This window comes from Pelophylax lessonae (genome assembly GCF_965119305.1).
Source record: "Pelophylax lessonae genome assembly, chromosome: 3".
NCBI classification, from domain to species: domain Eukaryota; kingdom Metazoa; phylum Chordata; class Amphibia; order Anura; family Ranidae; genus Pelophylax; species Pelophylax lessonae.
Window position 1 is genome coordinate 299,579,494 of NC_138770.1, and position 19,400 is coordinate 299,598,893.

At 40.7% G+C, this 19,400-nt stretch overlaps 1 protein-coding gene across 1 annotated transcript in view; it reads left to right on the plus strand.

The window, feature by feature from the left end:
* The window catches only part of TMEM207 (transmembrane protein 207), a 41,124-nt gene that overhangs the window by 7,280 nt on the left and 14,444 nt on the right, over nucleotides 1-19,400 (plus strand). Inside the window, exons 2-3 of the mRNA XM_082248842.1 lie at nucleotides 15,954-15,988; nucleotides 16,073-16,117. Coding sequence (XP_082104968.1) covers nucleotides 15,954-15,988; nucleotides 16,073-16,117 — 80 coding nt within the window. The remainder of the gene's footprint in view (nucleotides 1-15,953; nucleotides 15,989-16,072; nucleotides 16,118-19,400) is intronic.

A 19,400-nucleotide genomic window follows, 5' to 3' on the forward strand; every position in this document is an offset into this window, starting at 1 on the left:
CTGCGAATCGCTGGGGGTGTCAATGTAAAGTTAATGACACCCCCAGATTGGTTCGCAGATCGCAGAGAAAACTGTAAAATGGTGCAGGAATTGGATCACATAGGTGTGAACACCCATGCGCTCTGATTCCAGTGCGAACCAAAAAAAGGGTCCTACACCATTTTGGAACAAATGTGATGCACTTTCAGCCATACATTTTGTATGGCTGAAATCGCATCGCACAGACATCACATGTGATCTGCGCAGCAATGCAGTGCAAATCGCATGCAATGTCTGGCATGGCACTAGTGTGAACTGGCACTTATAATGCAATATAAAAAAAAAAAAAAAAATAATGTAGATTAGTTTCAGTTTAAACAACAACATTTAAAAAAAACTTTTTTTTTTTTAAAATGGTAAAAATGTGAGAAAAATGCTGAGTGGAGGCAACTGTCACTGTTATCATCATCATCTATCTGAAACATTGTTGGACAACTTGCTTGATATAGGAGGCCATACATGTGAGTTTATTACCAAAGAGGCAGCACACAATATTTAGTAAATGTAATGTTACAGAAAGTTGTCACAGACTGCAGACATGCTACAGGAGAGGAACACAGATTGATCGATGAATGCTTTAGGTGCAGATGCCGTGCGATTTGAGTCATCCAAAATGAATTGCTCAAATCGCACTGCAAATAATTGCAGTCCGAATCACATACAGTTTCCTACACTGCAACAGTGTGAACTGGGGCTTACTCTGGTCATTTGGTAGAGACAGGAGATAAACTAGTATAGAGAAATTATTATTTATCAATTAGGAGACAGTTATTAACAACTTGTTTGCTATCATTCCCAAAACATTGCCAGTACCTAATAATTTTCATCATTTTATTTGCCAATTTGCAACACCTTATGTAAAGTGGTAAAGCTTGTGAGTCTTCTTAGATTCACAGTGACTTTATAAATAGGGTCCAAAGTAAAGGGCTTCAGGATGTCAAGTGGGAGATTGGAAAATATCTATTCCTTGATCTCTTCTGTGATGAATGAACCTGAAATCGATAAAGATTTTCATTTTGTAAATGCTCTTAAAGTGTTGCCTGTGGACTTTATTTTTGCCATTTCATGGATACATGCAAGTTTAAGGCCTATTGATTATCTATTTACTCGATGCCACCTCATCTTTTATATTGTTTGCCAAAAAAAGTTATAATATTGTGTTTGTGTGCACCAAAACTAATTTTAGTGCGTTTATCTTGAAAATATGTGCAGATATCATGCACATGAAAAAAAAAAAAAATTGCTACCATGTTTTTCCACAGGATCTCCGCTTTCAGAAAATACATATTTTTTTTTTTTTTTGGGGGGGGGGGGGTCAGGGTAATTTTCCTAGCAAGAAAATGCAGATTCAACAGATTCAAACGTGTGCAAAAAAAATTAATACATTGCTGTGGTAGAGAAGTGGTTAAGGTAATCCATGTCTACAGGACTCTAGTTTATGAAAACTGTCCAAATTGCAATCTAATCATAAATACCCAGGGGCATACCTAGGCATGTGAAATACCTGGAACACCCTAGGGCAGGGACCTTCAAACTACGGGCCTCCAGCTGTTGTGGGACTACACATCGCATGAGGCATTGTAAAACTCTGACATTCACAGACATGACTAGACATGATGGGAATTATAATTCCTAAACAGCTGGAGGGCCATAGTTTGAAGACCCCTGCTCTAGGGTATCCTCTAGGAAGTCCATGATGCAGTATGGCATGTATTTACTCACTGTAAACATGACACACATTTACCACAATCCTTCAGTAGCCATAAAATATGTTTTAACTGCTGTGACTCAAGCAACAGTCTCATAGACATAACCCTAAACTCAGCACAATCATTTTTACCTACTTGTAGACTGCCTACCCGCAAAGTACTGCAGATGGGTGACCCTTAGAGGCACATCGATGTACTGGTATGTCGCTGCCCGTTTCAGGGTTTAGGGCACAGGACCTGCTGAATGGCTGGGTCCAATCACAGCCCAGAGCCCTGTGTTGACAATCAACTCTGAGATTTGCAAAGCAGGGATAAGAAACAAAGAGATCTTAAGTAAAAAGCAGCACACATTATATAAATTAACACTTGTTAGGCACACGTTTAACCCCTTAATTGCCCAAAATATTAACCCCTTCCCAGCCAGAGCCATTAGTACAATGACAGTGTATAGTATTACCAAAGTATAATCGTTTTTAGACATGTAGCAGAATACATTTTGGTCAAAATGTTGGAAGAAATTAGATTGGGATTGCTCATAAAGGCAGAGGGGGGCATGTGACAGGCCGTCTTTATCGGGAAGCAGAGTCCCAGGAGGAGGCTGATGGCTGGTCTCTCCTCCTGCAAGTGTGAGGAAAGTGGTTCAGGCAGGTGTGGAGGTGAGCTGCAGAGGATCCAGAGTGCTGACAGTGGAGCTGGTGGCAGAGTCTCTCAGGAAAAACAGTGTTGTGAGTACTCAGGCATTTGCCACAGGGCCTGCCTAGGAGAGGGAACTACTCCAGAGAAGTCAGGGGATCAAGGAGCTAGCTCACACAGGAAGTGTAACAGTAAAGGGGGTGCCGTGTAGTTGACCCTGAAGAATAGGAACAAAGAGGTGCCAGGAAGGGCCCTGAAGTTTGGCTCAGGAAGTTCTCTCAATTCTATTTAACTACTTATGACAAGGTGAAGAAGCGGCCTAGCCGTGACTAGCGTTATACAGTGCTACTTAGCGTTACTCAGTGTTAACCAGCATTAATCAGTCGTCCCAGCTAATTGTGCATGGTTATAAAAGTTGGAGTATCCCACTCATTCCCTTCTCCCATCCAAGTTCTCAATAAAAACACAAAAACCAAAGCTACTGGACTGTTTCCTGACTGAGCTAAAAAAACTTGGGAAAATGTTGAACTGTCATGCTGTTGCTAATGGTAACTCAGGGGAACCGTAACCAGCAGCTCCCAAGGGAGTAGTGCTACAACAAAAAATTGGTCAAATAGCATTTTCAGCCTGTGGCGTTCAGACACAGTTTAGTTTACCTTATTAGTTTCACTCTCTCCCTCTCCTCCACCTCCTCTTCCTCCAGCTACCTTACAGTTACCCGCAAAAACCTACGTCATCTCAACCCTTCTCTTCTCTTCTCTACTCTGCTACCGACCACCGCTATGACAAAATCGCACCCCTGTCCTGCACCAACCTAGCCACTTCTGTCTACAACGCTTCACTCTTAGCCTCCCTGGACACACTGGCCCCCCTCACTACACACCGAATCAGGCCCCCGACCCCTTCAACCTTGGCAAACAGATAACACTAGAAGTCTGAAAAAGTATAGCCATGTTCTTGAGCACCTATGGCGTAAGACTAGGTCTCAGAAGGATTTCAACCAATATAAATCTGCCCTCCAAAAATACAGTTCCAGTCTACACACTGCCAAACAGACCTATTTTATTACTCTCATTATCAGCTTGTCATCCCGCCCCGGCAACTCTTCGCTACCTTTAATTCTCTACTCCGTCCTCCACTACCCCCTCCCACCGACTCACTCACTGCCCAGGAGATTGCCTACCACTTTAAAAAGAAGATTGATACAATTCGTAAGGAGATCATTGCTGTTCAGATACCTTCCATGCCTTATGCTTCATGCCCACAGGTGCGATCACTACTTCCCTCATTCAACCCCACCACTATAGATGAGGTTGCTAAACTACTTGCTAACGTCCACTTAACCACTTGCCCTCTGGATCCTGTTCCCTCGCAAATGCTACGTTCACCTTCTGGCACTATTCTACACTCTCTAACCCACATCTTCAATCTCTCCCTCTCTTCTGGCATCTTCCCCAACTCTCTAAGACATGCACTAGTCAGTCCCATACTTAAAAAGCCCTCACTGGACCCAACCGATCTTAACAACCTACGCCCTATTTCCTTGCTCCCCTTTTCATCCAAACTCCTCGAACGTCTAGTCTACAACCGACTGTGAGACCACCTTGCCGAGAATAGCCTCCTTGATCCTGTTCAGTCTGGATTTCGGCCTCAACGCTAGACTGAAACTGCTCTCCTAAAACTGACGAACGATCTACTAACGGCCAAAACCAATGGACTCTATTCTATACTCCTTCTCCTGGACCTTTCTGCTGCCTTTGATACGGTTGACCATCCCCTCCTCCTCAAAAAACTCCATGCCTTTGGTCTCCGTGACTGTACTCTTCACTGGTTATCTTCCTACTTATCCAACCGCACCATTAGCGTTATGTACAATTCTACTTCCTCCTCTACGTTCCCTTCTCTGTTGGGGTCCCCCAAGGCTCTGTTCTTGGACTCCTCCTATTTTCAATCTACACCTCCTCTCTGGGGAGATGGCTTCCAATACCATCTCTTCCAATACCATCTCTACACTGACCATACCCAAATCTATCTATCCACCCCTCAGCTCTCTTCCTCAGTCTCCTCACGTATCACTAATTTATTATCAGATATATCGGTCTGGATGTCACATCACTTCCTCAAACTCAATCCATCCAAAACCGAGCTTATAATTTTTCCTCCACTACGTGCCCCTTCCCCTGATCTCTCTGTCAATATCATGAATAGGAGAATATGTGTAAATACAAACGATATGTAAGTACAAAAATCTCTGTCAATATCGATGGCATTACTATCAGCCAATCCCGAATGCCAAGGTCTTAGGTGTTGTCCTGGACTCTGAACTCTCCTCCACATCTTGCCGCCTCAACCTCCGCAACATCTCCAAAATACACCCCTTTCTAACCCAAGACACAACAAAGCTCCTAGTTCACCCCTTGGTCATCTCGCGCCTCGACTACTGCAATTTCCTTCTCATTAGCTTACCTCTACACAGGCTATCCCCCCTTCAATCCATCATGAATGCTGCCGCCAGACTCATCCACCTTACCAATCGCTCAGTGTCTGCTGCTCCTCTCTCCCTGTCAAGTCCTCCACTGGCTTCCGCTCACCCAATGAATTAAATTCAAAATACTTAGTTACAACATCATACAAAGCAATCCACAGCTTAGCCCCCAGCTACATCATTAGCCTAGTCTCAAAATACCAACCTAATCGCTCTCTTTGTTCCTCTCAAAACCTCCTGCTCTCTAGCTCCCTCGTCACCTCCTCCCATGCTCGCCTCCAGGACTTTTCCAGAGCCTCTCCAATCCTATGGAACTCCTTACCCTTATCTGTCCGATTATCTCCTATTCTATTAGCTTATAGGCGATCTCTGAAATTCCTCCTGTATTGAATGGTATTGTAACTGTATTGTCTTCTCTCACATTTTAAAGTGCTGCGCAAACTGTTGGCACTATATAAATCCTGTATGATAATAATAATATTTGCACTTTAACCACTTGGCAACCTCCTGCTGCAGATATACTGCAGCAGGCTGGCTCGGCTGTGCGAATCGGATTACCTGTACAGCAATCCGCGGGAGCATTCCTGGAGGCGCGCACGTGCCCCCATTAGCGAGCGGGGAAGCTGATTCATGGGGCCGCCACCCACGATCATTACCCGTGGAGAGAGAACAGCTTTCTGCTGTTGTAAACACAGCAAAACCTTGTTCTCTCAGGAATCAGCACAGAGCGCCTGTGATCCTCCTATTTAGGATCACAGGTCTCTGTGTGGATTCCACAAGCCCATCCCCCTCAGCTCACGCTTAACCCTTTGATCACCCCTGAGTTAACCCCTTCCCTGCCAGTGTCATTATTACAGTAACAGTGAATATTTTTAGCACTGATTACTGTAGTAATGTCACTGGTCCCCCCAAAAATTTCAAAAATGTCAGTTAGGGGTCCGATTTGTCCGCCACAATGTCGCAGTCCCTCTAAAAACCACTGATCGCCGCATTTACTAGTAAAAAAATAAATATAAATTACATAAATCTTTCCCCTAGTTTGTAGACGCGATAACTTTTGCACAAACCAATAAAAATACGCTTATTGAGATTTTTCTTTTTACCAAAAATATGTAGCAGAATACAAATTGGCCTAAAAGGATGAAAAAATTTTGATTTTTAAATTTTTTTTATTGGGAATGTTATATAGCAGAATGTGAAAAAAATATATTTTTTTTCAGAATTGTTGCTATTCTTTGGTTTATAGCGCAAAAAATAAAATGTACACAGGTGGTCAAATACCACAAAAAGAAAGCTCTATTTTATATGGGTACACCATTGCACGACCACGCAATTGTCCGTTAAAGTAACGCATTGCTAAATTGCTAAAAAATTGCCTGGTAAGGGGGTAAAAACGTCCGGTCCAGAGGTGGTTAAAAGAGAGCTCACCAAGCCTTTCTTCACAGTAGTACTCCCACATTTGGGATGGTGCGGCTTAGATTGTAAAAAAAGATGCTTGTCTCTTTGGTAAATAGGAACAAGCTTGGTGGAAAATAGGGACAAGCTAGGGGAATCGATTGTCCATGACACTACAACCAGAACATGTGAGCCCATCATTACAAGGTAAGACAAACAACAACACAGTGAATATAACTACATTATTACCTAGTTACAATAACAAAAATGTTTGGAAGCGTACAATGACTATAAATTAGCAGCAGCGTGCTTGAGGTTTTCGCAATGTGCAATGTCCATCCTAAAATGAATTTAGCTTATTTGATTCAATCAGTTGTTCAGTTCTTGTGTTGTTTTAAACTGTTTAACTTTAAAATAGATAATGATCTTTTATCTGCTTTATATAATGACAGAGCTACTAAAAGATCATTGATTTGTCCACTAGCGGTATTTAAATATCAGCGTATAAACAATGTGTCGCATTGTCTATCATTAGGAAAGAGATATTAACCACTTCTGGACCGAGCCCATTTCTGACACATGTTGCTTACAAGTTAAAATCTGTATTTTTAAGCTAGAAAATGACTTAGAACCACCAAACATTATATATATACATATATATATATATATATATATACATACATATATATATATATATATATATATATATATATATATATATATATATATATATTTTAGAAAAGACTCTGGAAAATAAAAAGGGCGTTGTTGCAATATTTTTGCGCAGCGGTCTTTCAAACACCATTTGTTTGGAAAAAATTAATTTCACTGCATTTAAAAAAAAAAACTAAACAGTAAAGTTAATCCATTTTTTTTGTATATTGTGAAAGATGATGTCACGCCCAGTAAATAGATAGCTAACATGTAACGGTTTAAAACTGCAAACACCCGTGGAATGGCAACAAACTATGCTACATAAAAATCTCCATAGGCGATGTTTTAAAAATTTTTTACGGCTACCAGTTTAGAGTTACAGAGTAGATCTCTTTTAGAATTATTGCTCTCACTCTGGCGATCACGGCGATACCTCACATGTGGGGTTTGAATACCGCTTTCCTTTGGGGGCACAACTTGTGTAGGCGTTTTCTTTCGGGAGTGAGCTCTTGGCGACGGGGGGTGCTTTAACATTTTTTTTATTTTTTTCTCCTATTTATTTTATTACATTTTTTAATTTTAGCATAGTTTTTTAAAAAAAATAAAAACTGATCATTTTTATTGCTGTCACAAGCAATGTAAACATCCCTAGTGACAGGTACTCTTTATGGAAGGATTGGGGGGTCTAAAAGACCCTAGACCCCTCAACTGCACTTCAATGTATTCAAAATTCTGAAATTGGCATTTTTGAATACTGACAGTTTTTAAATTTGGCACCTTTAGCCGCCGAGTAACCTGGCTGTGACGTCATCATGTAGCCTCCGGATTACTACATCGGAGACCCGATCAAAGCTGAATTTGGCATTGTTCGGGACTCCAACCAGCCGGTGGGATGGGAGACCCGGGCAGAGCCACAGAAGGTGGCAGGAGAGTGGCATCCCCTCCCGCTCGCTGGGATAAAGGCCGGGTTGATGGCTCTAGCTGCAGGCATCATCCCGGTACAACCACTATGTCGATTCGCGGGAAGTGGTTAGTGCTGAACTTCAGCCTTACCTTTATTCTTGCACATACATACACCAATCAAGGCATTTTGATATTTTCATCATTGCGTCAGGGCTCTTGAGAGGAGTGCTGGGGCTGGCAGCTAGGATGTTTTCAGGAAGTTATTTATGGTTCCCTGCCAGCACCTCCCACCAGCCATGATCTACCTGCATTGGAGAGAGAAGCACAGAAACCCAGTGATGACATCACTGTGTATAAAATAACTACTTGCCGCCAAATCATGTAGATGTACGTGATTGACTTTGGGTCCTTTCACACAAGCGTTCTGTTTGTTTCATTTTTTTTTCCCCAAAAAGTTTATTGAAGAATAATTCAGTATACAAACACCAATTATTCAGTCAAACATTGAATGCAATGTAACAGAATAACATAGGATCAGGGGACCAATCAACATTAATCGGTAGAAACAACAATATTGTGAATTGTTAAATACGTATAGTATGACCTAAGAAAAGATGCAAACGTTTAATTAGTAAGTAACATGAAACAAAATATGAATGTGGGATAATTATCCCGTAGATGGTTACATTGAAAGTAGAGTAAAGCCAGTGTCATTAGATAAATATGGTTGTTTATATACCAATTTTATTGATGTAACAGGGGATTAATCTTTATAATCCTAATGATAGGCTGTTGATCGGGGGAGAGGGAGGTCCCTATGGCCTGCATAAGGACCAAGAAAGGAAGAAAGAGAGAAGAGGGTGAAAAGAAAAAGAGAGGATTGGGAAGGGGGGGAGGGGAGTCCAAAGGTAAGAGGTAAAGGGGGGAAGATCACCTGGTATGAGCGGTGGTAGTATGTGAAAGGTAATCTGATGTATTCTATCGTCTAATCCTCATTCCTGTTGGTGATATTGTTGTACTCTTGCGAGTATTTGAATATTATCCAATCTTTCTAGATTTTTGTGTATCTGTTTGGGGAATCATGTACTGTGGATATGAGCTCTTCCATCATTGATATTTTATCAATTTGAGTAAGCCAAGATAAAAGGGATGGGGTTTTAGAGGTGCCCCATAGCCTCGGTATGCAAAGTTTGGCAGCGTTTATCATGATCATGGAAAGAGACTTGAAATATCTGGGTGGAGAATTGGGGTGATAATGAAGCAGAAATTGAGCTGGATGTAATTGTAGATCCTGTGATGTGATTTTGAGTATATATTCTTTGACCACATTCCAAAAAGGCCGTATCTGTGGGCATGACCACCATATATGCAGCATGTCAGCCTGAGGTTGTTTGCATCTCCAACATACATCTGGGATACGTTTATTAAATTTGCTAAGCAATGAAGGGGTACGGTACCATTTTGTAAGTATTTTGTAGTTATTTTCTTGGATAGAAACATTAACTGATCCCTTCAAGACATTACAGAATATTCTTTCCCACGGAAAACTAGAAGAATGGTCAGAACTCTGGCAACTGAAATTTAATGTGGATAAGTGAAAGATAATGCACCTGGGGCGTAAAAACCCAAGGGCAGAATATAGAATATTTGACACAGTCCTGACCTCAGTATCTGAGGAAAGGGATTTAGGAGTAATTATTTCAGAAGACTTAAAGGTGGGAGGACAATGTAATAGAGCAGCACGAAATGCCAGCAGAATGCTTGGATGTATAGGGAGAGGTATAAGCAGTAGAAAGAGAGAAGTGCTTATGCCGCTGTACAGAACACTGGTGAGACCTCACTTGGAGTATTGTGCGCAGTACTGGAGGCCATATCTCCAGAAGGATATAGATACTCTAGAGAGAGTTCAGAGAAGAGCTACTAAACTAGTACATGGATTGCAGGAAAAAACTTACCAGGAAAGGTTAAAGGACCTTAACATGTATAGCTTGGAAGAAAGAAGAGACAGAGGGGATATGATAGAAACTTTTAAATACATAAAGGGAATCAACTCGGTAAAGGAGGAGAGCATATTTAAAAGAAGAAAAACTACCACAAGAGGACACAGTTTTAAATTAGAGGGGCAAAGGTTTAAAAGTAATATGAGGAAGTATTACTTTACTGAGAGAGTAGTGGATGCATGGAATAACCTTCCTGCAGAAGTGGTAGCTGCAAATACAGTGAAGGAGTTTAAGCATGCATGGGATAGGCATAAGGCTATCCTTCATATAAGATAGGGCCAGGGACTATTCATAGGATTCAGATATATTGGGCAGACTAGATGGGCCAAATGGTTCTTATCTGCCGACACATTCTATGTTTCTATGTTTCTATGTGTTGGAGGACCAATCATCAGACAGTTTGTCCAATTTTATTGGGCAATTTTTCCACAACAGGGAGTGTAATGTGAATAGCATGTGCTGTTGCCGTTTGTTTCATCAGTTCAGTCACATTTTTTCAAAGAAAAAAACAGATCATTTTACATCAGTTGTCCCTTCAGAGACTGGGCCGCAGGGCAGTATTACAACATAATAACGACCCCAAACATGCCTCCAAGACGACCACTGCCTTGCCAAAGAAGCTGAGGGTAAAGGTGATGGACTGGCCAAGCAAGGTTCCAGACCTAAACCCTATTGAGCATCTGTGGGGCATCCTCAAATGGAAGGTGGAGGAGCGCAAGGTCTCTAACATTCGCCAGGTATGTCATCATGGAGGAGTGGAAGAGGACTCCAGTGGCAACCTGTGAAGCTCTGGTGAACTTAATGCCCAAGAAGGTTAAAGAAGTGCTGGAAAATAATGGTGGCCACACAAAATATTGACACTTTGGGCCCAATTTGGACATTTTAACTTAGGGGTGTACTCACTTTTGTTGCCAGCGGTTTAGACAATAATGGCTGTGTGTTGAGTTATTTTGAGAGGACAGCAAATTTAAACTGTTATACAAGCTGTACACTCACTACTTTATATTGTAGGAAAGTTTCATTTCTTCAGTGTTTTCACATGAAAAGATATAATAAAATCTTTACAAAAATGTGAGGGGTGTACTCACTTTTGTGAGATACTGTATAACCCTCCTTTACTCTATTCAAAAGGAAAAAAAAGTTTTGCCTATAGTTCTACTTTAAGCATATGCCGGTATGAGCGCCGTGTTTGCCCACATGGGGATGCACATGTGTTCCTTGCACCCCATGCAGGGAGACCCATTCCTGTCAATTGGGAAGCCACTGCTCTCAATCTGACAGCCATGTACATGCATGTCCCTGAACGCAGAAAGTCTAGGTGTCTGTAAAGCTGATATGTCCAAGTTGACATGAATGGTACTGCTTTTACATGGAAATGCACAGAACACCTGTACATCCCCATGTAGGCAAACTCAACACTTGCATGTGTGTATATTTACCCACTTCCCATCCATAGAAAGTTGTATGACATCCTTGACTTTGAGTAGAGATACCGGAATGATGCCTGCAGCTAAATGCATCATCCAGATATCTTTATTTTCAGACAGTGATGCTCTGTGATGCAAAGGCAATCCTAGCAACTAATTAGCTACTGTATTGCTTTTACAAATGGTGGGAGGGATGCCCCCTGCCCCTCTCTATTCCCAGGCTCTCCTGTCCCACCATGGAGTCTAGGACTCAGTTTACAATAGGGCTGAACCAGGACCGGAATAACCCCCATCATCTCTATGGTAAAAGAAACCGAAAGCAATAAATATTTTGTCACCCCCCTGTTTCTCTGGATATAAACAAAGCCATCTTTGACTTGGGAAAGCATCCGATCAAACCAATCTTGGAGGGATCTGATGCTTTCAAGGGCAGGGGAGAGATCTGGAGTCTAATAAACCCCAGATCTCTCAGTAAAAGGTACATGTCACAGCTTATTGCTAGCACCAGGGATGTTTACATTCCTTGTGCTAGCAATAAAAGTGATTAAAAAAATGTAAAGGGACAGTGTAAAAATGTAAAAAAAAATATAAATAAATAAAATTTGCCCTTGCCTCCCCATGCTTGCGCGCAAATGCAAACACACATGTAGGTCACACATATGTAAACAGTATTCGTACCACACATTTTAGGTATCAGCGCGAACGTTATAGCAAGAGCAATAGTTTAAGCACCAGACCTCCTGTGTAACTCTGAACTAGGGATGATCGAACGGTTCGGATCCACCATCGGTTCGGCCCGAACATTGGGTGTTCGAGGTTCGGCCGAATTTAGAACTTTTTGCCCAAAAAGTTTGGAATTCGGCAACCAGAACTGACCAAAATGCAGTGCTTCAGGAAATGGGCTTTAAAAGCCCATGATTGGACTAGAACCATTAGCAAAAGCCAATTGAGGGGGCAGGAGAATGCTAGGAATGTGATTGGAGTGACTAGGGGGTCCCTAGACCAATCATTAGTGAATACGCCCCCCAGTATATAAGATCGCCCCCGCCAAATTCCTAGCATTCTTGTACGGGACATGGAAGAGAGTGGAATGCTGTTCTGTTCTAATGTGTTACAAAGTGTCATTTAGCTATTTTTAGTGTGAGGAAAGGGATATCTAGTGTAGTTAGAGTGCTCCTTTACACTTAAGTTAGCTTCAAAAATTTAGTTTCTGCAGGGAAAGTGTTAAGTGTAAGGGGACCGTAGTGTAGTGTAGGGTTAACTGACAGTGACTGCTATGGAAGGGTAACAAAACCCTTCCATAGCAGGGTGACCGCTATAGAGAAATGATCATTTCTCTGAGTTGCTTCGGGACAGGAATATGGCTTCTCACCAGCCAAGCATTTTTCATGCTGCAGGGGCTGCCACTGCCAGTGCTTTTTTGAGGACATGTTTGATGTCAGACATGACATCTGAACATGTGTATAGGGGGTATATATACACATATATGTCTGTATATATACCCCTAGACATATATAGGTGTGATAGTAGCAGAAATATATGCTTGCGCTAATGAAATCATTTACAGTAATATATTTCTGCTACTATCACACCTATATATGGCTAGGTGTCTATATACATATAATTATGTGTGTATATATAACACTATACACAAGTTCAGATGTTTTGCCTGCCTCAAAAGAACCCCAAAAAATGCAAAAAAAAACGCTAACGTCAAAAAATAAATGCCCAGGTGTGTTTTTGCTGGCATTTTTTGGGAGTTTTTGGAGGCAGGCAAAACATCAGAACTTGTGCACAGTACCACTATACACAAGTTCAGATGTTTTTCCTGACTGCAAAGAACCCAAAAAAATGCCTGCTTTGAAACCGGCAAGGTGTGAAAACCGAGAAGAGAAGCTAACCCCCTGAGCTGAAAGTGTTCTAATACAAACAATCTTTTTTTTTTATGGTTCTGGACATGCTATGGAGCTGAAACTTCACATGTACACTTTTTAGACCCCCCAGATACGAAATCCAAAGTAAAAATCAAAAAATCTCTTTTTTTTTTTTTACATTTTTTCAATAATTGGCTTTTTTATCAAAAATGACAATTTTTAATAACCTTTTTTTTGTGTGATTTTGTGTCTGGGGGGTCTAATAGGTGTACCTGTGAAGTTTCAGCTCTGTAGCATGTCCAGAACCAGAAAAAAAGATCATATAGGTGTAAAAGGAGGGTCCCACATCCCTGTTCTACTGAAAAATTATCTTTTTTTTTTTTCATGGTTCTGGACATGCTACAGAGCTGAAACTTCACATGTACACTTTTTAGACCCCCCAGATACTAAATCCAAAGTCAAAATAAAAAAATCTCTCTTTTTTTTTCAATAATTGGCTTTTTTATCAAAAATGACAATTTTTAAGAACTTTTTTTGTGTGATTAATAGTTAATGGGGCATGACCCAGAACCCTAGGGACTTTTTAGGGACATTTATTGGGTTTTAGGGCTTAAAAATTGTGTTTTTTGATTACCGAAGTTCGGGTCCCATTGATTTCAATGGGGTTCTAAAATCCGGGCCGAACTTTCGGGAAGTTCGGATGTTCTGGCCAAACCGAACTTTTCAAACGTTCGATCATCCCTACTCTGAACCTGTAAAGGTTTTTTAAGTGTTGCCTGTGAAGATTTTTTAGGTACTGTAGTTTGGCCCTGTTCTACGGACGTACGCAATTTTAAAGTGTGACATGTAAGGTATCTATTTACTCAGTATAACATCATATTTTATATTTTACCAAAAATAGGTTATATGTTATGTTTGTGTGCACTAAAATTCATTAACCACTTCAATACCGGTCACTTTTCCCCCTTCCCGCCCAGGCCAATTTATAGCTTTTAGCGCTGTTGCATTTTGAATGACAATTGCGCGGCCATGCAACACTGTACCTAAACAAAATTTATGTAATTTTTTTCCCTCAAATAGAGCTTTCTTTTGGTGGTATTTGATCACCGCAAGGTTTTTCCTTTTTTGTTAAACAAATAAAAAAAAAACTAAGGGTCCTTTCACACGGCCGCTCCGCTGCTTAAGTCCGCTGCGGGACTTTTTTTTTTTTTTTCACGGAGCGGATGACATTTGTGTCATCCGCTCCGTGTGCCCGCATATCATCCCATCCATTTGTGGATGATATGCGAACATAATGTAAGTATATGGCATTGCGGATGTCAGCGGATGACACCGCTGACATCCGATTTTCTTTCCTTTCCGTTTTTTACACGGATGAAAAAATAGGGTTCTGTTCCATTTGAAAAAACGGAACAGAACTGAAAGGAGGAAAATCGGATGTCAGCGGATGGTATTCTGCTGACATCCGCAATGCCATTCACTTACATTATGTCCGCAAATCATCCGCAAACGGATGGGATGATTTGCGGACACACGGAGCGGCCGTGTGAAAGGACCCTAGAAGTTTGAAAAAAAAAAGTTTTTTTGTTTATGTTATAAAATTTTGTAAATAGATACGTTTTTTCCTGCACTGATGATGCCTCACTGACAGGCACTGATGAGCAGGCACTGATGGGGTGGCACTAATAGGCGGCACTGATAGGCAGCACTGATATGCCGCACTGATGGGCACTGATATGTGGCACTGATAGGTAGCACTGATATGCAGCACTGATGGGCACTGATAGACGGCATTGATGGGCACTGATAGACGGCACTGATAGATGGCACTGATGGGCACTGATAGGTGGCACTGATAGGCGGCACTGATGGACACTGATGGGAGGCACTGATGGGCACTGATAGGCGGCACTGGTGGGCAAGAATGGGCACTGGTGGGCAGCACTGATAGATGGCAATGATGGGCACTGGTGGGCAGCACTGATGGGGAGGGCACTGGTGGGCAGCACTGATGTGGAGGGCATTGGCAGGCTCCCTGAGCCCTGATTGCCATCCCTGATGGCCATGGTGGGCATCCCTGGGGTCACGGGTGGGCATCCCTGGGGTCATGGGTGGGCATCCCTGGTATTTCTAGTTGCACCCCCCCCCAAGGGTCTGCACTGGTAATCAATGCTCCGATTACTAGTGCAGACCCCCCCCCCTGTCAGGAGAGCAGCAGATCGGCTCTCCTCTACTCGTGCCTGTCAGGCACGAACTGAGGAAAGCCGATCAATGGCTCTTCCTATTTACTATGTGACCAGCTGCGATTGGACACAGCTGGTCACAAGGTAAAGAGCCTACGTCAGAGATCAGAGATGCGGTGTGTCAGAGTGATATCATCAGCTCGGTTTAATGGATATTTCATTTAGTCAAGTGGTACAACACCCATACTGATATGTCAGTTAGTAATGTGAGAGGAAATTGAAGGAGTGAGGTGAGGAGTAGATTTTGGTGTAACTGGCGTATAGATGGTATTGGAAGCCATGGGAGGTTATCAAGTGACCAAGGGAGGAGGTGTAGATAGAAACGAGAAGGGGTCCAAAAACAGAGCATTAGTGGACCCCTACAGAAAGATGAAGTTAAGAGGAGCGATTTGATAGGTAGGAGGAGAACCAGGATAAAGCAGAATCATAATATTAATGCAATTCAATATAGATAAACCCCCAATAGATTCAAAGGCTTTGTACACCTGTGTGCATATACAGGAGATTATGCATGTCTTGTGTATATAGATACAGTATCTACAGTACAGTATTTTACAGGTATTTATATATAAATCATTTTATATTTTGCAGCCATCCTGCTCCAGTGTTTGTGATGTATCTGACATGTAAGTTTGATGTTTTATATGCTGTTTGTCATTATTTCTAAGTCTTTCCCATACAATTCACTATCTCTTTTTCTTGAATTTTAGATGTGTCAATTATATTGAACAGCCCATCCATCTGTGGTATATTTGGTAAGTGTACATAATGATAAATGGAAATTACCTTGAATGTATATATGGTTATACTTCCTGCATTGCTCTTTAATGGAATGTTTATAAATACAACAGAATAAAATTACCACAATAGATTTTTTTTTTGGCTTCCTCAGAAAATGTGTTACACAAGTCATTAACCACTTGCCGACTGCCGCACGACTATCTACGTCGGCAGTCAGCCCCTCACAGGCAAAGCGACGTAGGTCTACGTCGCTAGCCTGTGAGGGTCTAGGGAGCGAGCGTGCGCCACCGGAGGCGCGCTCCCGCTCCCGCGTGGTCACGGGCCCCCCGCGCGTGTGACCGGCGGACCCGATGTCCGCCGGTCACTCTGCGATCGCCGCTGCAGAGGGAGAAAGTCAGGCAGCTTGTGTAAACAAGCCGCCTGTCATTCTCCCCTGTGTAGAAACTGTGATCACACGGTTCTACTATGTAGAACCGTTGATCACTGTTTCTACAGCTCAACAGACAGCCAATCACATTTAGAATCACGCCCCTCGGGACACACACAGCCCCACCCTCTCAAATAAAGTTAACCCATTCACTACCAGTGTAATTTTGCAGTAACAGTGCATATGTATAGCACTGATTACTGCAGTAATGCCACTGGTAACCCCAAAAGTGTCAAAAATGTCAGTCAAGGGTCTGATCTGTCTGCCGCAATGTCGCAGTACTGCAAAACAATCGCAGATCGCCGCCATTACGCGTTAAAAAAAAACAACAAAAATGACAAAAATCTTTCCCTTTGTTAGTAAACGCGATAACTTTTGCGCAAACCAATCAAAATACGCTTTTTGCGATTTTTTTTACCAAACATATGTAGCATTAAACAAATTGGCCCAAAAATGTTAAAAAATTTTGATTTTTACATTTTTTTGGGGGGGAATTTCATATAAAAAAATGTGAAAAATATTGTTATTTTTGCAAAATTGACGCTCTTTTTTTGTTTATAGCGCATGATCAAAAAATTGAACAGGTGATCAAATACCACCAAAAGAAAGCTCTGTTTGTGGGGAAAAAAAGGACGTCAAATTCGTTTAGGTACAGCATCGCACGACCGCGCAATTGTCCATTAAAGTCACGCAGTGCCGAATCGCAAAATACCCCCTGGTCAGGAAGGGGGTAAAATCTTCCGGGGCTTAAGTGGTTAAAGTGTCAGAAAGATGAAAAAAATTACAGAAAATGAGAATGAGTTAGAAAAGAGTGTTTCCTGTAACATTTTATTTCCTACAAAGTATTCAGAAAAATGAAATAGATGAAAAAATATAACACCTCTAATAGTTGTATTTCTAGCAATGGTGTGGTAGTGGGGAGTTTAGCGTTTACTGACTTTCCTGTAATAGTGACCGGGGGTCACCCTAAGAAATATAGAAAATACTCCCCACTCTTACCAACCCTGACACACACATATTCAAATTAGGCTATTTACTTAAATACTGGGTCCTGTCACCTTGTTTATTATATAATTCTAATCATGGAGGCTTTTATACAGTTTTTAAGTTCTCTTTGCTTATAAACACTCACAGCTATATTTGAATATCTCAGTTATCTATATCATTGATAAGGAAGAGAGAAAAGAGATATTTTAGGTCAAAATAGTAAGAATCCCATAGGTCCAGCAATTGTGTTGCAGGAAGATGAGGTGTAATCAGAGATATGCGGAGAGTGGATACCTGGAGAGTGTTGCGAGAATCATGAGGAGGTATCATTCCTATCCTGCATTTGGGCACAGGATGGAAGGGAGGACGTGTGATTATGGTATACTAGATGTCTAATAATCTAAATGGGAATTAATTATTGGCTGAGATAGTTTAGGGCTGTAAACCTTTGATGAATGGGTAAGCTGACCTTTCCTTTGTTTAAAACATGACACCATTGGTTTTCTGCTGTTAAATAATGATCATACTAATGCCCCCAATGGCTAAATAATCGAATATAAAATGCAGAATGAAGAACAACTTACAGTAAGTGGTACTAAAAGCATGTGATTTCTTACATTAGCACTTTGCAAAAGCCTTCTATATATTTTCTTTTAGTTTTCAGAAAGTAAAGGAATAGTATTATTTTTAAATTGCATAATATGATCTAATGTGACAGAACAATCTAAATGTAGTTTTTGCCTGAAAGATCCCTATGTATAAGGTGCATGACTTAGATCTACAATTTACCATTTTTTTAAATATTTTCTGGATAAAATATGCTTTTATGGGACACTTTTTTGATAGACTAGTTGACTATTTTGATGTGGCTATAAGTAGCTTGGGATTTTTATTTATTATATAGCTTAGAAGCAACTGACATGTATTTTACTTAATTTATAATAATATCTGCGTTGTCCTACACCAAAAGAATACTTTTTAATTGATATCACTAGGATATCTAACTTAAATCTCTACAATTTACAATTCATATTCAATCAGTAAGTGAATAGAGTGCATTTTTAGTGCTTATTTATTCATCCAGCAATAAAACACACAATCCACTGTGGTGGATATAAGTTTGGACATGTTTTTTGCACTTAATCTAATGCCAGATTGTGGAATTGCACAAGTCACTTTATAATGATTGGTTGCACAAAAGAAACTGATACTTTTGAGCATTTTTTGATTAGCACCTATATTGGTATTAATTATTATAGCTTTTTATTTTAACATCATTATTATTATTTAATCCATTTTAATTCTTATCCAGATTGTGGGGAAATATAATGTTTTGTGGGTGATAAAAAAACACATACTAGACAACGTGATTTTCAACAAATAAACCTTTATGAGAAAAAAGCACTAGAAAGCAGAGACACACTCATCAAAATATCTAATAATACTTATTCCCCAAAACATCAGTATTGTCATGACTAGAAATGAATATTCAGAGGTAAAACTAAATTATAGGCTTCTCTGGAAATTAGATTGGACTCACATAATATTAGATTACTCATATCGGTAATGCAGCTTTGTACAGGCAATCTGGTGTCAGCACATTTCCTGAGTCTTTATGCTCACCGTTGACTGAGTGTTTTGTTTCTGCTTTGCTGCACTGCAAAAAAAATCAACAGCCTATTATTTACGTATTTGTAGCTGAAAACCAGGTGAATGCAATGCTCGTCAATTCAGTAAGCACCATTTTTACTGAAAGATTTTGACATATAGTCCACATTGTCATGCTTCATGGATATCAAATTTTCCTACTGAGTTTAAATAGGAAAAGGTAGAGATGCATACTATTCAGTACCAAAAAAGTTTGCAGTGTATTGTATGCCAGC